General features: G+C 43.0%; 1 protein-coding gene across 1 annotated transcript in view; it reads right to left on the bottom strand.

Moving 5' to 3' along the window:
- frem2b (FRAS1 related extracellular matrix 2b) overlaps positions 1–15,964 on the bottom strand; it is a 54,638-nt gene that overhangs the window by 4,813 nt on the left and 33,861 nt on the right. The window contains exons 7-23 of the mRNA XM_047593372.1: positions 11,561–11,710; positions 10,527–10,736; positions 10,234–10,431; positions 9,975–10,139; positions 9,036–9,218; positions 8,813–8,943; positions 8,569–8,724; positions 7,376–7,679; positions 7,142–7,273; positions 6,146–6,477; positions 4,225–4,417; positions 4,002–4,106; positions 3,712–3,839; positions 3,494–3,628; positions 1,335–1,461; positions 365–552; positions 126–272 (exon numbers count right to left, since the gene is read on the bottom strand). Coding sequence (XP_047449328.1) covers positions 126–272; positions 365–552; positions 1,335–1,461; positions 3,494–3,628; positions 3,712–3,839; positions 4,002–4,106; positions 4,225–4,417; positions 6,146–6,477; positions 7,142–7,273; positions 7,376–7,679; positions 8,569–8,724; positions 8,813–8,943; positions 9,036–9,218; positions 9,975–10,139; positions 10,234–10,431; positions 10,527–10,736; positions 11,561–11,710 — 2,984 coding nt within the window. The remainder of the gene's footprint in view (positions 1–125; positions 273–364; positions 553–1,334; positions 1,462–3,493; positions 3,629–3,711; positions 3,840–4,001; positions 4,107–4,224; positions 4,418–6,145; positions 6,478–7,141; positions 7,274–7,375; positions 7,680–8,568; positions 8,725–8,812; positions 8,944–9,035; positions 9,219–9,974; positions 10,140–10,233; positions 10,432–10,526; positions 10,737–11,560; positions 11,711–15,964) is intronic.

The following is a 15,964-nucleotide window of genomic DNA, read 5'->3' on the forward strand; positions in this document are numbered from 1 at the left end:
CTTTGAGTTAACGGGCCACTCAAAAATGTGAGCATAACCTCTGGAATGCCAAAATAGATTAGCGAAATATGTGAGCGTGAAGCGTTTGCGAGTGTGTTCTGAATGCGATCGACCTCCATACTGACCTGGAAGAGAGCTTTGGAGTCCATTCTGAAGCCATCTGCTCCAGGTTGTCTCACCAGAGCTAAAGCGCCGGGGTCGTCCACTGCCAGGAACGCGTTGAAAGCTACGTTGCCAAATGACCGGGCCTGGGTTTCTGGCTGCGCCTTGTCCTGGAGAGAGAAAACCACACAGGAACAGATGTTAATCCATGACCGAAACCCAACACATACAATGAAATGAGAAATATAATTTTGTTGCTCACGATTATTTTGAATCTGTAGAGAAGCGATGGGGCGTCAGCCAGGCAGCCAAACTCAAAGTTGCTGGGGTTGTACTTAGGGACATACCCATCAGCTCCAGTGCACAGGAACACCTTCTCAATGTTACAAATAAATGAGTTGCCCAAATTCTGCACTGGATCCACCATCACTCTGCCGTAAACAGTGTCTCCTGAGGAAAGAGAAATTTTCAGCACATTCACACATCACATGCATATATTTTATAATTGCAAATGGCAAAATATATATATATATATATATATATATTATGTATGCAATTCTCTTGAATTAGCATTTTCTGCTCAGCTACAACATTGAGAATAACATTAACCCTTTGACTGGCATTGTAACCGCATGGCTGATCTTTTTTGTAGCAGTAGCATTAGATAGTAAAATGCTTAATTTCTCATTTTGTACCTGTTTTCTAACCATTGCTGGTCATTCAGTTTGTAAGATACACAAATTTGCAATATATAATGTGTGACCACATTATACATACAAATATCTAACCTGTGGCTTGAACAGATGACCATAGCTCGAAAATATATGTCATACAGTATTTATATTGTATGAATCTGTACAATCAGGTGAACATTTTAATAAGGATATATCAAAGTACTCAGTTTGCAGTGCACGCTATTAACGTAGATTAAAAATGAACGATATTTATTCGCAATTAATTTCTTAGTGTGGAAGTCAAAGGGTTAAATCTCAGTCTCAGCAGCTTTCAATGGACGGCACCTTCAAGGACTTTCTAAGAAGGCTCTCTTGTTATTAGCTGAGTGAAAAGACATGAAAGACATAATAGAAGCCTCCCTCCTTTCATTATTTTCGTCGTCGAGTAAGGAAATAAACCCAGATACTTCTGTCAAATCTACCAAAAATGTTCAGAACAATGTTCATGTTCTTTTTGATCCGTGGAAGGAAAAAGAACAGAAAGGAAAGGAGCTTTACCCTGTGAGAAGGCGGTGTCGCTCTCCTGTCCAAAGCCCATGGAGCCATCTGAGAGCCAGAGCGTCCGTTTAGAAAGTAAAAGCATCTGTGTGTTTAGACTGAATTCAGCAGCCACTGGGTCGCTCACCTAAAAAAGATATAAATATAGAATACAAGTACAAATCACATTTAGGGACACAATCAGTCAACTCCTGTGTGTGCTAACGTGTATTAGCAAATAGTTCCACTGCTCTCATATTCTTATTCTGCATAATCAAACCAGAAAAAACGGGACATTTTCCAGGTTTGTCTTAATTCCGAAATAACTGTCAGCAGAATATGGTGGTACGTTTATATTTTGGTTGAACAAAATATGTAGACATCTTTCTGGGTTTCATTCAAACGCGCTGCATTTTCATTTCGATATAATGACTTCGGTCAGCTTTGCTATTTCCCTCGATGCTGTTTCCAGTCTGGGATGATACGATTTCAGCTGCGGGACCAGGAGTAAGAGACACATCAACTCAACGGGCAAAAAAAAGAGAATATTGAAAAAAAAAGATTTGTTTTTCTCAAGAGTAAGTGAGCAAGAGTCGCTGTTTGACAAGTATTTGATTAGACGGAGGGAACCAAGAGGGAGCTTCCAACTGATACGGGTAATAGAGACAGACATGAAAATAAATTAGAGAGCAGAAGCCAACAGGGATGATTTACGGGAAGTAATGGGAGCAGCAATCAGCATTTAATAGGTAGTTATTACTCTCAATGTAAAATGTAACTTAATTAATATAATATGTTAAAAAAATTATTGAGCTTTGTAGTTGCTCAGGGAAGCACGTCCCAAGTCCCTTCCTCTTCCTTCATGACTTTAGGTGCTTTATTTCTGAGCCGGTCTTCGTTCATTCCACATGCATTAGATCTGCAACTCATTTTCCTCAACTCCCAAAAATGTCTGCAGTGTGGAAATATTTTACACTGGAAAAGAAAAGCAGTCTAACAGGCACTTGTAATGTCTGCAAGAGCATTTACAATGTGCAGCAACAGAGGTGTGTTTAACGCTGACAATAAACACCAGTGTTCACATGACTCATTTAAAAGTGGGGGCAAACAAAAAAAAACAATTAACCTGGACACGTATACAAATAAATAATTGTTCATTTTGTAAAATTGCATTAAAATGTCATGAATCTCTAACTTTGGGTTATTTGTGATCTCATTGATTAGTTTATCTTTGTTGCACAACGCAAACACAAATATACTGTAGACTACCAGTCAATAGTTTTAAAACACTCCAGTATTTCTTTCTTTTTTTATTGAAATGTTTGCAGCTTGATGTCTCATTCTACTCTGAAATGAAAGGATGGACCAAATAAACAACTGAAGGTAAAAAAAATTTAAAAACATGGAATCAATACATAAAAGTAACCATCTTTGGCTGATTTAACATGGATTTAACATTTTGGGTGCTTTGCTTTTTATCCTGAGGTAGTTCTGATAGAGCTTGGACTAAGGTTTTGCATCATTATCTTGCTGTAAGATGAAGCCCTGACCAACTATACCAGAGGATCCTGCATGCTGTTCTAAAACTTAAGACCAGTAGTGTATTTTTGCAATTTTAGCCCTCACAAACAGAACACTGACACTGTTATTTAATTTAATTTATTCATTCCCTAACCCACTGTCTGTCTGTAAGCGTCTTCAATGTGGTGGTTTGTGCTGAATTTGCTGTCTCTACTGCCAGAGTCAAAGGAAATTTTCCATTTGATATAAGAGTAATGGACAATAAAGTTTTCTGAGTTCTCTGTAACCGCTTGTCCTCTAGAGGTTTGTGAGGGGGGAGAGGGGGCTGGAGCATACCCCAGCTGTCATTAGGAGAGACGCTGGGTACACCCTGGACAGGCCACCAGTTTGCCTCAGGGCTAACACAGGGAGAAAAACAACCATTTACACTCACATGCACACCTAAGGCCAAGTTACAATCACCAGTTAACCTAATTAGCAGGTCTTTAGACAGTGGGAGGAAACACAGGCACAGGGAGAACCTGCAAGCTCTGCACAGAGAGACCTCGGTCAGCCGGTGTGTTCAAACCCAGATATAAGTTATTCTCAAATAAATGGTTACATCTGACTCAGGAGTTTTTTTTTTCTGAACCTAGACATTTGAGATGAGGTTTTATTACCTGCTGAAAGCGGATATCCAGGTCAAAGGTGAGAGGTTCTCTGGGATTGCACACAGGAGGGATGGTGTACTCCAGGCTAGGAGGGGATGTGCAGGGTATCAGCTTCACTGTATACATGCCTGAGTAGTCACGCACCTGAGAGGAGAAATTATGTTCGGTAAGAATTAGATAGAAAGAAAATAAAAAGAAAAAAAACTTGCAAAAACGGGTCTCCTCACAGCAAAATCGGAAATGAACGTCCACTGTTGAATGGGCTGGTTGTAGGTTGGCTCATTCCTCACAACACTGAGGTTAAAGGTCAATCCAGGGTGGTCCGGACACATAACCATGGAGGTGAGTGGGGAAGCTGATGGAAAAATAACATCAGTTAAGTTAAAACAAATACACATTCAATCTAATATGATATAAAAACATCCTTTTGACCAAAAAAATAAAAATAAAATAAATCAGAAAGAAACTAAAGCAGCGTAATATGTGATACCAAACAGCTCTATACGATGCACTGTACCTGGATGTCCATACACAAATAAGCCTCTGAATCGAGCCTCCGTGCGGAAGTTGACTACTAGTTGTCCCTGGCCGTTTATGCGCATGCTGGTTGGATAAAGTGCGCCTGCAAAGACAGTCACAGTGTTTTAATTTAACCACATAATTCATTGATGAGTTCCTCATCTGGCGAACACGGCACACATTTAAGAGCTCCACGGTGAAAATTAAAACCCAAATCTTGCCTTGAAGCTCGGCCTCTGGCGGGCTGCCGATACCGTCCCTCCACAAGATGGCAGTGTCGTACACGAATGTGAGCCTCAGCTCCGACTGCAAGTCAAAGTGCTGCCATCCTCCTGCGCCCACGGGCGAGTGGAAGACGTACGACACATGTAGTGGGACTCGAAGGGTCACGTAGGATTGGACCAGATTGAGCACCTGCAGCGGAGAGCAACAGACGCTAAATTAAAACCGACAAAGTGTCAAGATATCAGGATGAAAAGATGACGAGAACATCCTGAACCCAGCACAAATACAAACATACTCTGTTTCATTGGCACTACATATGCACAAGAGATCATGGCATTGGTATTCCCATAGTAAGCATCCTTCTGTAGGGGATACTGAATTGCTCCAGACTTTTCTTAAAAGAGCTGCTCTAAACGCTTTTAAGGGTTCAGGGTGGTGAAAGTCCTCAAAATAAAGTGCTCTCTGGTATCTGCACTTTCCTCTGACCTGTGAGAGGTACCTGCCTGCACTGGCTCGGCGTTCGTGTGGAGACGTGCCTTCGCCTCTGGGCATTGAGAGCTCAGGCAAATGATTTGCAGAATGGCCTTCTGACACAACCTGCTGGGCCTTAATAGATTCCTGTGGTCCTGTTAAGCTGGGCACTAAGCCCTGCACTGTGACATGACACTGGCCCCGGCCTGCACAGAGCTGCCCCCAACCAGCCTGCCTGCCCATTTAGAGGAGCACTTGGGTCACAGGGCACCCACAAACAATGGATGCTCCTTTTTTCCAAAGATTCCTTCTTACACATCCTGAAACTGAATCCGGGAGGCCTCGCTTTACATCTACCCACCCTGTTAAACAGCAAACACAGTTAGGCTCCCTTCTGATTACTAAATGATTGTATGATTAATATTTCTAAATTTCTTTTTTTTCTTTTATTAAATATTAGATTAACTCAGATCATTGTAGCCACTAATCACTTAAGACTGTGCATCATCAATTTTCGACCTTAAGATATTACATGAGGCTGAGGTACGTCTTTATTGCTGGAGGCCAAGCACTCGCTTGTCCTGACATGTTTATTATAGCCACATTCACCGGCAACAAAGTTCCACTTGTTGAGAAAGGCTGTTATCACCTGGGTGATGACTTTGTTATTAAACAGACTTGGAGCTATGTAAAAAAAAAAAAAGGAACTCCCATTACAATAGCCAACCAATGTACACGCTTAAATACCTATGTAGCCGAAACATATTCGCCAGTGCTTCGGGGCCTGAATTAATAATCCTCAGCAGGGACGGTAGAGGGGGTTTATGCCATGATGTGCCCCCTGCACCCTTCTAGAGCTCTACCTTAATTAACTGAAAGTCAACTAAGAGAAAGTTTCCAAGCTGCATGCTAATGTTGCCTGGCTGTGAGGCACGGGGTACCAGGAGGTCGGAGAACGCTTTAAGATCTCCTCCTTTTTAGCACCACTTTTAACATCTGCTGCAGCAGGAAAATCAAATTGTGTGTGGGACAAAAAAAAAAAAAAAAAAATGAGCTGGAACTTTTATTAAGCTGGTGGTTACTTGCCACTTTGACAAATAATTGTCCCTGCCTTGGTGACAGTGTGCTGGGTTAGATATTACTACAGAGGTTAACATGAGTCTCCAGACAATAATTAATGACTTCTTTACGGGCTAGTATTTTCTTTAGAATCCTTCCTAAAGGAAAAAAAGAAGTTGACAAGCGTGGTTTTAATGAAATAATAAATGATTGATTGAGACTGAAAATGAGAAAGGCTTGTTATAGGACCAACCAGTAACTGCTGAATCTGCATTCCTATCCTCACGGGGAGCATGACTTTATTGAACTGACTCACTGCACTTTACGTCTAGAGCTGGAAAAGAGGGGTCAAAGGTGAGACGAAAGCGTGAAGGCGGGGCTGCGTACCTGTCCATCAGTCCCGATGGTGCCCCCGCAGTCGCTGAGCAGCTCCGACATGTCATAGTAGCTGGTGAACTCCCACAAACAGGCCTCCAAGTTGAGGTTTCTGTAGAACCGCAGCGTGCTGGATCCCCTTAGGGAGGTGCTGTACTGGTAAGGAGCTGTCTCGCCGATCACCTCTGGGTTTTTGGTGGACTCTGTGAGGAAGCCGTAGCGAGTCTTGATCTCAGAGTAGTCCAACAAATTGGAGCAGCGGTGTTGGCCGACGCGGGTGCCGTCGGGGCTCAGCGTTAGCTCAAAGTTAGACAGGGGCCGGGTGGACACCACAGGCAGCATGCCTGTGTGGAGAAAGAGAAAGTGAAGAGAATTCTTGGATTAACAATTACAGATTGACTCACTGAAGTGGCTACTTATTGAAAGAATTTGTTTGATGAGTGACTTCTAACAGAGATATCTTTTCCTTTCTGCAGGGTGACCTGGCGGCACCGAGGAGCAGCTTCAGAGGCCGACTGCTTCGCCCTCGCTGTGTGACGGAACGACACAGAAGGTCTTTCCTTCCTGCTGCTGTTAAGCTCCACTCGTAATATGTGCAATATTATTGCTCCTCAAGGTTTAAACACTCTCATCATTTCACTACTTACTCTGTACTGTGTACAATCCTGTGCAATATCCGGCAATCGTTATATGTTTGCAATTCAACAGTTTTTGTTACAATCCAATTATTTTTTGTATATATGCCAATACTTGTATATTGTTTATTCTATTCTATTCTTTTTAATCTTATTATTTATCTTTTACACAGCCAACTCTTTGTTCTGGTTACTGAACAAAGAGTTCTGCCCTATGTATGCTGTTGCAGACTGCAACATCCCCACTGTGGGACAAGTAAAGGTTTTCTATTCTAACCCCTAACCGCTAACCCTAACCCTAACCCTAACCCAACCTGCCTCTGAGTGATCCTTACTAATGACAAACATCTTAACCCATAGTTTCTATAGTTACCATCAATGTGAGGCATGGTGACAATGAGTTTGATGAGGTTGGGGTGGTCTGTGTCCTCTGCTCCGCTGTAGCGCAGCCTGGCAGAGAAGGGCTCGGCCCCCACTGTGCCTATAACACGAGGCTGGCACATTCCTGCAAACATGCACAAGTACAAGCAAACATGGACAAGTCATGTCGGGCCGTTTCCATCACAAAAGGCCAACTATTCTGATCCACACAGTGAGCTGAACTCACCCTCTTCCTTGCTGATGGACACTATGGGGCTGCTAAGCTCTAGGCCTTCGTCTCCGTTAGAGTTCACCGCCCTTGCAGCACACTGGACCCTGGAACCAGCCTGAAAATAGACTGAGTCCAAGGTTATGAGTTTGGAGGAGGTGAAGAAGGTGTCAAAGTCAACTTCCCTCATCGGGCTGGTGACGCCGTCGGGGCCAGTGGGGGCGCTGACCAGCCAGCGGTAGCGGGTTAGGGTGTTGTTGATGTTCTCGCTGACGCAGATGGAGCCGGTTTTGTCGTAGTCTGAGTACTTGGGGTTACAGGCCTGGGAAAGGGGAAAGGAAATCATGCTCGTGAGAGAAATAGACCCAGAAATCTCTGCGGCAGCAAAAAGGGGACTTGTTAAACAGCAGCAAAGACTGAAAAATACACCGATCAGACATAACATGATGGTGTTTTCTTTCTCAGTGTGCTTTCGTAAAAAGAGCTCGTTTGCAAACCAATAAACTTCTCATCGTGGAACCTCGTGCTCACTGTGACTTTCCATAAACACAGTGGTTACACAGATGACTGCTATTCGAAATATTATTTGGAAAATTGGCTAAAGAGATGAAAGGCACTCTGAGTTACAAAACAAGTGGGTTAGCGTGCTTTGTTCTAAACAAGAGAAGCGGAAGATTAACTTTACGCCAATCAGGTCCTAATATTGTGTATGTCTCCCTTGTGCCTCCAAATCAGCTGTGACTCATCGGAAAATGGACACGGGCCCTCTGAGGGTGTCCTGTTGTGTCTGGCAACAGAACATTGCTACTAGGGGTCTTTGGGTTCTATGAGTTGAGGGGAGGGGCCTCTGTGGATCATCCCACAGATACTTGATCTGTTTGGGATCTAGTGAATCTGGAGTCCAGGTCAACACCTTGTGATGTTTTTTCATGTTTTATTTTTCGTGCATGTGTCAGGCTGCGTCCAGCTGGGGAAGGCTGCTGCCATCAAGGAGTGTCATTGCTATGGGGTGGGGGTGCCAGGTCTGGTCTAGGTGGGTGCTACATGTCTAAGTAACATCCACATGAATGCCAGGTCCAAAGGTTTCCCAGCAGAACAGTGTAATGTCACAAGATGATCACTGCTATTTACGTCTCTTGTCAGTGGTTTTAATGTTGTGGCTGAAAGGTGCATATTAACATGTATTTATTAGACAATCACAGGGTACATACAGTGACGCAAATGACTGGGTAACCGGCCACAAGCAGAGAGTCCCTGGTCCCGTCGACATCATCATAATGTAACAGAGAAACCACTTTGGGGACTGAGGGGAACGTGACATCTGCCATGCTGTTGGTCTCCTCGATGTAAATGATCGCTTTGTTCAGCTGTTGAATGACAAACAAGAGCAATTAAGAGGATGTTAAAGGGAGTAACAGTAAGGTAGTTGGGACATTCGTTTGGTTTAACTTTCACCTTTGTCTCTGCCACCATGTTCTCATCAGGCTTCAGGTGCACAGTGAACGCCTCCCTCATTTCTCTGACACCATCATATAAAACCTCGACCTCCACATAGTGCTCCGTGTCTCCCTGTTTGAACACAATCTCTGCAGAGAAACGAGAGGCATTCGACAAATATTTCTCAAGCAAATTTCACATCTTTTCTGGCCTGATAGGAGCAGCCGGCGGAATTATTTACCCTCAGATATGGGATGGTAGTCCTCTCCAGAGGTAGCAGATCCATCTTTGGTGTGAACTCGGACAACAGAGACCTTGGAGGTGTCGCCAATGCGCTGCACTTTTATCTTCACCACGGACACTTGGCCGCTTTCCTTCGGCTCACTCACGCTGAATTTGGTCTCTTTGAAACTGATCGTGGCCTCTGAGAAAACACAGTGTATTGTTTTAATCATGGTAGTGAACTGTGATACTGCACCATGTTAACCACGTTAGAGGCAATGCGGGCACAAAATATAGAGGGGTCTGCATGTGATTTCACCGCAAGCGAAGTCTCTATGGTTACGGCCACTGAGTAGCAAAAAGTGACAGTTGATCATGGAGATTAGCAGCATTAGCTTGAATCATAGGCTCTAATAGCGTCTAAACTATAAAATTAATTAAAAATGCAAAGAGCTGTTGTGCAATTGACTACCAACAGATTTCAAAAGCAGTTCCAGATATAGTTTTACAAATATCTCCGACACCCAAAGACAAGTAAATGGATTGCTGCATTAGAAGAAACAACTGTAATCCCGGTGTTGTGGTTCACATTTAGTGTCAGGTAATACGCCCCAGGCGTCAGTGGCGTCAGTGCATACCCTCGATACTAGTGGTCTTCAACGTTTTTCAGGCCCTGACCCCCAAACTGATAGAGACATTAAGTAGGGACCCCCGACCTATTATATGTGTTGTATATTACATTCATCCTAGTGTTATTTATAAATATACATTATTATGTTCTAAAATATGTTGGTTCATGTTAACATGTATTTAAATAAACTTAAATTTTGGGGGTGAAATTAACAAAAATATATAAAAAAATGTCTAATCAACCAAAGATTTTGCGACCCTCCCTGTAGTACCTCCGCTGACCCCTTGTTGAAGACCTATGCTCTACACTAACTCTACAGTAACTTACTGTCTGCATCATCTTTTATCTTGATCAGCGTTTCGTTCTGCCTTCCAATTGATGCTCCAAATGGAGATTCACTTTTGGGGCTTCCCAATACAAGACGAAGCTCTTCCTCTTCCTCGTGTTCTGTATCGTCGACTAGCACCAGTGAACAAGGTTTTCCGATTTCCCCTGTAAACAGAGACATGTAAAAGTCAGTGTCCTTACGTATGTAAGTAAAGAATGCATATTGCAAAGGAACATGTGCTTGGTTTTATTAGACCACCTGGTAAGAACGTGATGATGGAAGCATCTGTGTTGGGCCTCTCATTGAAGTCCATCATGACCTGGGCTGTCCCCTGCCTGCTGTAACAGCGAACTGTTGACTTATAGCTGATATCACCACTACGGTACACAGTCGTCGAGATCTGCCCCGAGTTCTCTTCCCCAACATACACAGCATCACGGAACTGCACCTTGGGCACTACAAGGACACAATTATACCCACACAATTAAATAAAACCAACAAACGAGAGATAATTTGAACGGATTTAGACGACAACCACGAGATTCGCTCACGGTCAGAAACTGAGTCGTTGATGAGGATGACAGTCTTGCTCGGCTCCCCGAGGATCCCGTTCATGGGCATCCGAAGCACTAGCTCGAACTTCTCTGGCCCCTCCAGCACTGGCTGCCCCAGATCATCCAGGATGATGACGCGAAACGTCTGCATGGTGACCCCCGGTGCGAAGTCCAGATTCCGGCTGATCCCGACGTAATCCACACCAGCTGCCCCGCAACACAATATAGGTCAGGCGCCTTTCAAAGAGTGTTTGTGGGATGTAGGGGGGGATACAGAACAAATGGACTACAGTAATGATCCCATTTCATCAGCAGGTCTCATTTTCCTTCATAATTCATTTGTTAACGTCAGGCAGATGAAAGCATATACTGTACTCACTGCGAAAATTACTGTTTCTATCTCATGTTCGATAGACATGAACAGTTGGAATTTGTTGCGTGATTAACACTAGAAAGTGGACATCTCCCCGTGTGCACAGGCAGTTCATTTGCCATTCTTTGAAGAGTCTGGTATTGGGAGTTCACCCTTTGGCCGCAGGCTTCTTTCATGTGGCCTACTTATGACCCAGTTATGTGGGTAAGCGTGGGGTTGCATTTCTATCGTGCTGCATATGATTAGATGCTAGTTATTCTTTACGGTTGTAACGCAGGCAGGAACGGAGCTGAAGAATCTGCGCAACTGGGAGAAAATTGCCCCGGGGGCGGCAGATAATAGAAGCTTCAGGGAAGACTTGAGGAGATGGCAACGAGTCCAAAGGGGAGAACAATCAGTATGCATTCCTGAAGCTCTGTCCTCACTCAGACTATGGTTGCCTCCACAGCAACGTGTGGATCAAGTAACTATAAGTCTATGTTTACATTCCCCGGGTCATCCACTGCGTATCCAGTGTTAAACTCTCCTTGCGAAGTTGAGCTCAGGAAAACAAAGACTGACAGGGTGACGAGTTAAGTCTATTGTTCTGTGGTTTGCAATTATCTGAGTACAAACTAGCGGAAGCTGTCACAAAAAGGCGCCTGTCAAGGACACATACCCTCTGCCGAGACGGGATCTGTCTTCCTGGAGCGCACCGTCACGGTCCCCCCTTTGGACAGATCAGTCCCCGTCCTCCACACCTGCACTTCCACGTAGCCATCACTCTCATCCACATGGTACTCTGTGTTGCCGAAGTAGAAGACAGGATCTGGGACAGCAACAGATGAGGAACGAGTGATAATCTTTTAGCTGCTTCACAACAGGGTATTTTGAATGCCTCGTGTAATTGCAGAGTTGAATCTTTAATAGCCGGCATACTATGTAAGATTATCTTTGATTACAGGAGAATTGAGGGAACATTTCCATCAAGCCACCAGCAGGTAGTCAACACTGTAATTGTAGACCTTAAACAGCACTTTCCAACTTCCTGCTGTGATGTTTTGGGGGCATTACTTTAGTTGCAACAAGTACTGAAAGATAAAAAAAAAAAAAAAGAGAGAAAGCAACCTGAAGGCAAAACTGTATTTCTTGGTTTTGTTGCGGATGAGTCTGGTAGTGGAGCTCACTTTGATAGTGATGGGTCTGAGAGGCAGACAGGAGGCCTGACAGGAGGTCTGGGGGATGTAAAGCTCGATGTGCCAGCCCGGGCCTGCCTGTCTGCAATTAGTGTTTCTATGAGCTGAGATTCCACTGCAGCCAAACTCACCCACTGTTATTCTCTTTAACCCTTTCTCAGCCCCTCTAAGAAATGTCCAACTCGGCATGCTGCTTGTGAAATGGTCGCTGAAAGGCTTGGACCTTTTGTGTGCGCTCCCTCGGGGTGGCGCGTGCAGCAACTATAAGAAGAGCCATCGTGAAAAAAAAAAAAAAGGCCGCTTGTGGACATCCGCAGAGGGGAGTCACGCGATTTTAGCAATTCAGAACCAGGAGCCAAAAGCTGAAACCAATTCAGTTTCAATTTCAACTAACAAAAGGCTCACATTCTGATAACTGATTAAATATATTATTGTTATCACGGAAGGGAACAAACACCAACTGAGTAGTAAAAGCCTTGTGCTTTGGAAAGCAGCTGTGACCAGATAATGAATAAATTAAGTGAATGGCGATGGCCATGGGCAGAGTTGTGGTTTCCATGACAATGGAGCTGTGCACCTACAAAACGGTACTTAGATGTTTCTCATCACACAGTATGAGGCAACGTGGAGAATGTGGAGCCGAGCGATAAAAGCGCTGCACAAAAACTAATCCATACTATTGCTTGTGATGTTTATGTTGTCAAGTAAAACACAAGAGCAAGACAGAAGAGAAACAGTGCTGCCAGACACAATTACTAATATTGGTAAAAAAAAAAAAAAAACGTGTCTGTTGTTTTAGAATATATAATTATCTTTCCCAGTAAACTGAGTTTTAGAAAAAACAACAGATTTTCAGGAAGACTGCTTTGTCAGTAACAGCTCGATATTAGCAAGAAAAGACAAGTTCTGAAAGGGAAAACATATCTTTTAAAGGAAACCCCTGGGGTTTGTGGTTCTCAGAGAAGCCATCTCCGTAGTTGAAATATTATTACTCATAAGTGCAGGCAAAGGACAGAAAACTTTTAGACTTTAATCTGTCCTGAGAGCATGGCGAGGACAATGAGTGCTGCATCAAGAGGCTCGCAGCTGCCAGATTTTTTTTTTTTTCTCCCCCAACAGAGAAACCAAACAAAGATGGTTTTGGCTGCCTGCACTGGGTCCCCAAGTGGAGGGAGTAATCAGATATACTAGCCCGAGGTTGGCAGCCAGGAACTCAGGCCCTGTTGTACTAGTCCAGTAATCAGATAAGGTTTGTGCAGCAGACAAACAGTGAGCTTCAAAGAGCTATGGGCCATTAACTGAAAGGTAAACCGCTGGTTCCTGGCCTCCATCAGCTCAGCGGCAGCAGCAGCCTCCTACGCCACAAAGCAGATCTAAGGTTACGTGAACGTAAGGGGAGATGATCCAGAGCAGACCTACTTAATATGTAAAATTATGTAAGGTGTACTAAATCTTTATTTATTGAGGGAAAAAACTGACTTTTAAGATTAGATCTCGCATTCACTGTCTTTTGTTAGCATTGCAATATATTAGCAGCTTAAACTGTTTTTATGGCTGTTTGACATGATAAAACAATATATATTTTGATTAAAAAAACAGGAGTTCCTTCTTTGACATAAAATAAAAGACAGGAATATGAGCACCTCCCGGATTTGCATTATGATCGTCCCTTTCTTGTGCATTATGCTGGGAGAACAACGGCAAACGACGGGAATATCTCGCATATGTGCAAGAATAAAATAAAAGAAGAAACGTAAAGAGAGACACAGACATCCCTAAGGGGACTGTTACACTCCCACTGACTGCTTGATTTCACTTGAACTTTGCATGACATTCCCACAGCGCTAAGTGGCTTCTCTAATGGTGAGATTCAATTGAGCCCTGGCAAATGCTCCTCTGCCCACTGTGAGCCAGACAAATTTCTCTCCGGTAAGATAAGCATAAAAAAAAAAAAAAAAGTAGCTCCAAATTCAAAAACAGAAAAATCACCAACTTTAATGATTGATGACACCAACAAACGCTCTTGAGCGTCTCAAGAACGCTGATTAAAGTCAGACCGTCTCGGCTTAAGTGCTGCGGACATCTGTTTATATCGGAGTGAATGGGAATCCAGGTGAGGCGTAATGACAGGGTCCGCAGCCCCCCTCGATTCATTCCCATCCAGGATATGCTGCACATGCACGGGACTCGCCCATCTTTAAAAACAGCTCCTAATCATACGTTCGGAACCAGAGTTAAATTTACAGGCACAAGACTATAAATGCGCCAGTCGAGTCCTGCCGTACAAGCATTCTCATGTCTTTCCATCCCCACCACCAAAACATTTTCCCGGATGCAGAGTCAATATCAAACAGCAATTACCTCTGCAAGAAAGGACAAGTTTCCCCAAACATATCACAGGCAAAAGCCCCAGCGCGAGGATGTGGCCGTTTATGTGCAGATGGTGTGCCGCCGGGAAAATAGGTAGGTATTCTATGGATTGCAGCTGTCCACAGAAAACTGCAGAATACCTGGACAACTTGTAAACTTTACAGACATTCAGTGTTAAGCTGCTATTAGATTTACTCCTCTGCAGAAAAACGGTAATCATAATATCTACGCATGGTATATAGAAGTTAATTGTGATTCTAACTTATACTGACTCTTCTTTTGCGTACACTGTAGCAGCAGCAGTATTAATTTGTGCAGGTTACTTGGCTTTATACTTAAACCTTTCTATTAGCAGAGTAGAACATTTTGTGTGCCCACATTCCTGCTAATTACCAGTCTGCTTTTTATGTGTTTATTGACCTTGTTCCTTGATACCTCCGCTTTTTGCCTATTTTATAAGTGTGTACCGCTGACATTTAGTTTTGTTTGCCAGTCCTGTTTTGTCTTAAGTGTTATTTGGATTTGTTGCTCGCGTTTATCTATTAATGTACTGCACCTCTCTCTTCTCTATGGTTCTGCATAATATATATATATATATATATATATATATATATATATATATATATATATATATATATATATGTATGTATATATATAAAAGATGAATGTAGCCACGGTTAAAAGCGTCAAGTGTGGCATTTAGCTGTTTGTTTGCTTGTTTGTTTCTGTGCCAGAAGTGAGCAACGAGAGCTGGAACGAGAGCGCGGAACGGGAAGAGGGTCTGACTGAGAACCAGAAAAAACTTATATCACCAGACCGAATGGAAGAGGGTCTGGCAAACCAGAAAAAAACCTTCATCATTACCGACCTAATTGAACTAGCAGGCAATTTACAATACATGCAGCCACTATCCACTCACTATAATGCATATCTAATAATCAGGGTTATTTTAATGAAATAGCGACTGATTGACTAGCAGTGGAAAACCATCAGTGGTATTGATTTTGCATTGGTTTCACTCTCCAGACATGATAGTTACGTCCATGGTTTTTATATATAGTCTCTGGTAAAGGACTCAGAGCAAAAAATGACTTGCTGGAATCCTGTAAAAATAGTTTCCTCTGGGGCTTTTTGCATTACGTGCACTATCTTGGCTTAGTTGCGTTTGAGAGATGCACCTGAACAACTGACCCTTGCAAATGATTTTGCAATTAAAATGACTTTATACACAATAATCCCCTCTAATTAGAGCCACCATTCTGTGAATCAATGCAGAGAATATACAATAGGTTATGCATGCATTTAAAGTCAAAGCAAATTGCGATTTTAAATTCCCATGATTAATTATTATTTCCCTCTGTGGTTGAAGGTGAGCTAATTATCCAGCTGAAGGTTTAAGTTGAGAAAAAAAACCTGCCACAGTTCTTCAAAACAGACTATTAGTGCAGAAATCTACCCGTTTACGTAAAAAAAAAAAGAAGCACAAGACAGTCTCAATTTACAATCCCGCCGATCGC

The sequence above is a fragment of the Mugil cephalus genome, chromosome 9 (genome assembly GCF_022458985.1).
Source record: "Mugil cephalus isolate CIBA_MC_2020 chromosome 9, CIBA_Mcephalus_1.1, whole genome shotgun sequence".
Taxonomy (NCBI): domain Eukaryota; kingdom Metazoa; phylum Chordata; class Actinopteri; order Mugiliformes; family Mugilidae; genus Mugil; species Mugil cephalus.